This window comes from Amblyraja radiata, chromosome 3 (genome assembly GCF_010909765.2).
Source record: "Amblyraja radiata isolate CabotCenter1 chromosome 3, sAmbRad1.1.pri, whole genome shotgun sequence".
NCBI classification, from domain to species: Eukaryota; Metazoa; Chordata; class Chondrichthyes; order Rajiformes; family Rajidae; genus Amblyraja; species Amblyraja radiata.
The window spans coordinates 61959295-61966863 of NC_045958.1; the positions used below are offsets into that span (position 1 = coordinate 61959295).

A 7569-nucleotide genomic window follows, 5' to 3' on the forward strand; every position below is an offset into this window, starting at 1 on the left:
GCATTGTGTTTTTGATTTGAATTCCCAGCGTCTGCAGTGTATTGTTCCAAGTAGATAGAGTTATAAAGTCAAGAGTCATGAATGTTTTATTGTCATATGTCCCAAATAGAACAATGAAATTCTTACTTGCAGCAGCACAACAGAATATGTAAACATAGTACACTGTAAATAACATAATAAATGAGAGAAAAAAAAGTTCAGTGTGTGTATATATACAGATACTCACAAATACACATTTATATAGATCATATATATATATATATGATCTCTTCTTCATATTGGGTCCACACACAAGATTAGAAGTTGTTCAGCCAGAGCAGAACACACTTCTCGGCATTTACATACAATGTTGTCTGCCTTGTTGCTTCTTGTGCGTGGTGGTGGGAAGATTGGTGGAAACAGGGCCACCACATGAACGCTCTTTGCTTGACCCGTATATGATCTTTATTCATGTATATTTGTGATATACATATATATACGTACACACAAAAATCAAACAATAATAGTGTAATAATACCAATAATAGTCTATGTAATTCAGATCTTATTTGAGGTTGTGGTGTTTAATAGCCGAATGACTGTATGGAAGAACCTGGCCGTTACAGTTTTCAGGCTCCTGTACCTTCTTCTCGATGGCAGGGGTGAAATGAGTGTGTGGCCAGGGTGGTGTGGGTCTCTGATTATGCTGACTTCCTTTTTGAGGTAGCAGCTCCGGTAAATCCCTTCGATGGTGGGGAGCTAAGAGCCAGAGGTGGACTGGACAGTGTTCAGAACTTTTTGCAGTTTTCTTCACACCTGGGCATTCAGGTTGCCGAACCAGGCCATGATGCAACCAGTCAATATGCTATCTAGAGTGATACAGTGTGGAAATAGGCCCTTTGGCCCAAATTGCCCACACCAGCCAACATGTCCCAGCTACACTAGTCCCACCTGCCCACATTTGGTCCATATCCCTCCAAACCTGTCATATCCATGTACCTGACTAACTATTTCTTAAATGTTGGTATCGTCCCTGCCTCAACCACTTCCTCTGGCAGTTTGTTTCATACACCCAACATCCTTTGTGTGACAAAGTTACTCCTCAGATTCCTTCCAAAGTATCTTTTCCCCTTCACCTTAAACCTATGTCCTCTGGTCCTCTTTGAAGTACTTTGAAATATCTCCAGCTATAAAAGCTCCTTGAGAGAGTAATTGCTCGATTCCCCACTGTCAACAGTGGTAGGAGCAGGCAGCGATGTTCTCTGAATTCAATGAAAATGGTGTACGATGTACAATATGTGGCGAGGGGAGGCATCAATGCAATGTTATCTGCTTGTCAACACGACCTGACATTAGAGTTTTTATCAAGGAGTAGTTGAATATATATTCAGACACACTGCTTCAGTGCTTCTATATGTTAACCGATGGAAGTGTATAAAATTATGAGGGGGATAGATAGGGTGAATACACAGTCTTTTACCTAGGGTAGAGGAATTTAAAAAAAACAAGAGGACATAGAGTTAAGCTGAGAGGGACAAGATTAAGTTGAGAGGGACAAGAGGCCAACCTTTTCACTGAGGGTGGTAGGTATATGAACAAGCTGCTGGGGAAGATAGCTGAGTCTTTTAAATCAGGATTTTAAATCAGGATTTAAAAGGCACTTGGACACACATGTATAGGAAAGGTTTAGAGGGATATGGGCCAAACGTAGGCAAACGTAGCTTAGATGGGGCATCTTGGTCGAACTGGATGAGTTGGGACGTGTATATGTGCTGTTTGGCTCTATGACTCCAAGAAAGGTACTTACCCAGGCTGCCAGAGAAGAGAGCTTCAGTGTTGAGTACTTCCAACCATTATATTTTCATTGATCATGTACAGTAATTGTCCAACTTACCACCAGGCTTGTAAATTACTTTATTAAACCTCCCGATGAATGCTCGGCTATTGTTAAGGAGTTTAATTAATCTTTATGAATCTCTCTCTCTCTCTTTCAACAGGGGAACTATTGACCCAATCCAGGCCTGAAGGGGTGACGGAGATTATCTGCCCCAAGAATGGGAGTGAGCGTGTGGACGTGGCCCTGATTTATCCCCCCACCCCCACTGTGATCAGTCCCTGCTGTAAGTGAGAATGGCCCACCCTGCTAGTCTCCATCAGAAAAGATATCTTTAAAATTCTGTTCAAATATTTGGGAGACAAGTTATTTAGCAAGAATAAGGTAAAGTAGAAAGTGCATCTTTGCTTAAAATTATAGAGGTAAATAAACTCACAAAGGGCATAAATAAAGTGAAGAGCCAGTCTTATCCACAGGGAAGGGAAGCTAGGTTTAAAGTGAGAGGGGAATGATTTCAAAGGGACCTGAGGGGCAACATTTTCACATAGAGGCTGGTGCATATATAGCAAGCGGCCAGAGGAAGTGGCAGAGGTGGATAAATTTACAACACTTAAAAGACAGTTAGATGGGTACATGGATGGGGAAGGCTTGGAAGGATATAGGCCATGCGATGGCTATACTTTGTTAATTTAAAGAGCTTAATTTTTCTAAGTCTACTCTTCCAAAGACAAACCATTAGACCTGTTTGCTTCTATTTATTTACCTGCTGTATTTAAGAAAAACATTCTCCTCATCCCTTTTCTGAGTCTTTTAGAAAAGGTCATTAAGGCTGTTTTGTTTTTAAAAACAAACCAAATACTGGGGTTAATTTCTAGAAAGATGATTTTGGGTGGCAGAGTGGCCCAGAGGTAAAGCTGCTGCCTCACAGCGCCAGAGACCTAGGTTCGATCCTGACTGCAGGTGCTGTCTGTGCAGAGCTTGTACCTTCTCCTTGCAGCCGCGTGGATTTTCTCCGGGTGCTCCGGTTTCCTCCCACATTCTAAAGATGTGCAGGTTTGTAGGTTAATTGGCATCTGTAAATTGGCCCTAGTGTGCATAATATCCTATAATTAGTGTAGGGGTCAGCATGGGGCTCCGTGAGCTGAAGGGCCTGTTTCCACATTGTGTGTCTAAACAAGCAGATAATTTATGTTAAAATTGAATGAAACCTTTGTGAGACCACACCTTGGTGTACTGTAAAGGATAATGAAGCACTGTACCAGAAGCAAAAAGATGTCTTCATCAGGATTCAACAGGCTTTATGCTACAAAAGAGAAGAGCGATCAACCACAGACTGTGTGGCTGTGCCACCAAGTAGTCAGAAGACAGATTACCCTTACTCGTCACCTCCACTGTGAATCAGAGGTCAGCCAACATAACTACAGCACTCCCAGATACAGAGCCTTCCCTGTTGCTGACAGACCCCGTCCACATGCTTGTGTGATCTCTTTCTCTTATTCCACTGCCATCCACCTCTTCACATTTAAAAAGTACTTAGATGTGTACTATTAGAGCCATGGAGCTATTAAGCATGGCAACAGGCCCTTCTGTCCATGGCCCTTCTATCCATGCCATCCAAGTTGCCTAACTGAACTATCTGGTGGTCTGAGGTCAATGTTCGAGGGTGGGATGAATGGGACTAGACTCAGGAGCTCCTTTTTTGACTGGCACAAAGACACCTCCTCCTTGTGTTGTAACTCTACTTATGATTCCTTGCTGTGTCAGACTGCAGCTTGAACATATGCTGAGTCCTCATCACTGAGGCAACCAAGCACTGAGGATGTTCAGCAAATAACTGCTTGGATCATACCCATGGATTGAGTAAAGGAGCTAAAAGCCCAAGAACCACTTAAGTAATATTGTGGGGCTTTAGAATATTTCTGCAAGAGTAAAGATGGCTGAATGGCCTTCGTGCTGTATGTTTAGCCTGTTGTTATGATGGATCTCTTTGTTCTTTTCCATAGGTTGATGTGCAGCCGAGGCATTGTGAACAGTAGAGGAATGTCTATTTATCCTTGGATATGTGAAGAGGAGACTGGAAGCTCTGAACATGGATGCTCTTTGACAGTGGATTCAATGGGCATGGGCAGAGGATCTCGAGCCAGACCACTGACTTTCTCGATTCCACGCACGAAGCTGGGAAAGAGGTGTTGTTGTCCACTACAAAATGTCCTCCCTTGGATGAAGAATGGTGGATTTTTATCGTTTGAAAGCAGATTGACCCACTTAACTGATTCTTTTCATGGACAACGCAGTATAGACAATCTACAAAGTGCGCAGGAGTTGTTCACCCAACAGCATTTCCCATATCTGCGACTGCTACCAAGGACAAAGGCAACAGGCACATAGGAAAACCACAAACTGTAGGCTCCACTTGGAAGTCTCAGACCATCTTGATTTGGAAATAAATCACGGCTCCTTCAGCGTCGCTGGATCCATAATCCTTGAGCTTCCTATCCAACAGTGCCAGGGGAGTACCTTTACCAGAAAGATGGCACTGGCTCAGGAAGGTGGCTCATCACCACCTTCCTGAAGGCAATTAAGAATGGGCAGTAAATCTTGGCGTCCTCATCCTGAAATATTAATAAATAATAAGAAAGACACAAACACAGTTCCACCATCTATTTCTGGAACAAGTGGCTCCTCAGGGATTTTCTTTTGCAGTGTTTAATGAAAGCCATATTCCTACAAAGTGTTGTAGGAATAAAATGCCAAAAGTGATGTTTCCGTTCTTGAGTCGGCTCAGATCATTCAGAGTCTGCAAAAGCGCATCACCACCATTTTATTGTTTAAACTTATTGAAAGGTTTAATTTAGAATCTGCATTATTTTAAAGTTTGTGCAATACTCGGTGTAACAAAACAGACTATTCACGCTGCTTCCTTCACCCTTGTTCAGAACCAGTTTTGAAAAAGCCCCTTAACTGACCCCTATCAACCTTCCAGATCTGCTTGGGGTTGAAAAATTGGATTAAAACATCAATTCCAAATTGTCACTATATGTTGTGAGGTATTAAAATGTAATTTTATTATAACACTGGGGAACAATTATTTGAAAGTTGCATTTTATTTTACAAAGATAAATCTGAAAATCTGCATTTTCATTGTCAACACCTCTCATCTCCGTCCCAGTACAACCCATTGAGTGGGTTCTTCCAATTGCATCCATTCAGTAATAGCACTCTCATCCCCAAGTCAGAAGCTTGTGAATTCAAGTTCCACTGCAGAGAATGACCACGTGTACCAGGCTGGCACGACAGGGCAGTATCGCGCAGAGCTGAGCTTTTGGAGCTGCCCTTTTCCAAATGAGATACCAAACCCTCTTGGAAGATCGGATTCAGTCCTACAGTGTTACTTGAAGTTCAGGGGATATTCCCAGGTGGGCTGGACAACACTTATCTCATCCACCAAAAAAAATCATTACTTAATTGTTCATTCATTTACTGTTTGTGGAAGTTTGCTGTGTTAAAAAAATGTTGGGCAAGGTTGCCTACAGAAGAACGACAACATTTCAGGAGGTAATCCGTTGAATGTGACGTGTGTTGGGACATCCTGAGGACATGCCAAGGCAGTCCAAAAAGATGAGCTTTTTCTGCTCCAAAGGAAATTGTAGAATTGTGTATCATTAAAACAAAAGTGTTTTTCTTTTAATCAATTAATCTAAAATAAAGTGAGAATCAGTGCACCCTACAAATATCTTATTTTTTATGTCTTGTTAATGAACATGTATTGCGATGGAACTGAAACATTTGCACATCAGTCACCTTGAATAATAACACTTATTAAAAGAATCATTGGAAAATGTTGATGTCTTCATTTTCTGACGTACAAAATCTAGCGATGTTACAATACTTACCTTCAGCGGCGCTGCAGTTCTGCCACTGTCCGTGTGCGCGCCTTTGAGGGGGGGGGGAGTGGGATTCAAATGCCGTTTTCCCTTGCCTGTCGGAGTCAAACTTCCTCAGGCTGTTAAGCTGCTGAAGAATAATCGATCCGACTTCCGTTCTCTGAAGTTTTGTTTTTTTTTAATCGCGGGACAATTTAATCCCTGGAGTAAAGAAAAGCTACTTCTAACGCCATCAACGCCTAAAACGGGACGGATCTCACGTAGGGGACGAAACGAAATGTAAGTTGTTTATTTTACATATAAACTTGCTTCTTAAGATGACTTTAATCAAAATTTCCTTGGCGATAATGTGATTTTGGTCCCATACGAACCAGCAGTGTTTTTCCTGCCGATATGGGGTTTAAATTCACTGCAACCGCAACGTTCCAATCGATCGCGTTCCACAAAAACCCACTCGCAAGATGATTAAAATGCCCATTAATTTACGGGAATTAAACATTAAATTCCTTCCATTTGGCCTATAAACTCATGACAATGAGATTTAAAAATCATGTTATATTGTGAATTCTTGTGTGAATATTATTTGGACACTTAGGCTATTTAAAAATGTTAACCTTTTCTTAAAAAATGGATAGATGTTTAGATCTAGTAATTGAATTTTGTAATTAGCTACAATTAGGTAACTAACTAATTATATGCTTTAATTTCAGGTCATCCAAGTAAGATTGTTTCATATTTGTTTCAGAATGCTTCAATCTATAATAACTGAAAATGTCATTCAGTTCTCTTAATTTTTAAGAAAGTTATGGGCTTTTGACTGTCCTCGATCACAGCTTTTGAGTTAAGTCAATGGAAAAGCAATAGGGAACAAGTTGCCAATTTCGGAGTATGCAAATGGCCATAACCTTTTAAATACTGAAGATATGAAAGTGAATTAGGTGTCAAATTAAACTTATTTTTATGCTTTATCTGATGGGATAAATTGCAGACTTGATTTTTAATATCTCAAAATGTTGTAACATTGCTACAAATTCTGACAATAATGTTCTAGTCATAGAATAATACTGCTTGGATACAGGCTCCTCAGCCCAACTCATCTATACTGATCAAGATGCAGGCTCTTTAGCCAACTCATCTATGCTGATCTAAGATAGCCATATGTCTTTGTTTGGCCCATATCCCTCTAAAATCTTACAAACCATGTCTCGTCTAAATCTCTTTTAAATGCTGTTATTGTTACTTGAAGAAAACTTTCTCTGGCAGTTAATTTCATATACACACCACCTTCTCTCTGAAGAAGTTGCCCCTCAGCTCCCTTTTAAATCTTTCCACTCTCACCATATACCCATGCCCTCTTGTTTTTGATTCCCCTTAACCGGGGAAAAGACTATATGCATTTACCTCGCGTTTTTAATACAATAAGGTCACCCCTCAATCTTCAAAGCTCCAGTGAATAAAGTCCTTGCCTGCCCAACCTTACCCTGTTATTCAGGCCCTCGAGTCCTGGCAACATTCTTGTAAAACCTCTTAACTGTCATGAGGCTGGAAAGACTGTACCCATATAGAAAGATACCCAAAAGTGTACACAATATTCTTTGCACCACTGCAACATAACATATCATCCCCTATACTCAATGCCCTGAGTAATGAATGCCATTGTGCCAAATGCCATTTTCCCACCCTGTCTACCTGTGACACCATTTTCAGAGAGTTATGTATTTGCACTGCAAGGTCTCTGTTCTACAACACTCCCATTGTCCATTCACTGTGCAATACTTGGTTTGACTTCCCAAAATGTAACACCTTGCACTCATCTGAATTAAATTCCATTGCCCAGTTACCTAGCTGATCAAGATCCCACCATAGTTTTTTT

General features: G+C 40.8%; 1 protein-coding gene across 2 annotated transcripts in view; it reads left to right on the forward strand.

Moving 5' to 3' along the window:
- The window catches only part of mfhas1 (malignant fibrous histiocytoma amplified sequence 1), a 76898-nt gene extending 71247 nt beyond the window's left edge, over positions 1-5651 (forward strand). Inside the window, exons 2-3 of one of the 2 annotated variants that reach the window (XR_004411396.1) lie at positions 1976-2196; positions 3816-5651. Coding sequence is in view for 1 of the 2 variants with exons in the window: in XM_033017902.1 (XP_032873793.1) it covers positions 1976-2098; positions 3816-3820 (128 nt within the window). In the remaining variant the exon portion in view is untranslated. The remainder of the gene's footprint in view (positions 1-1975; positions 2197-3815) is intronic. The other variant, XM_033017902.1, reaches the window with a different exon arrangement.
- Positions 5652-7569: the final 1918 nt, after the last annotated feature.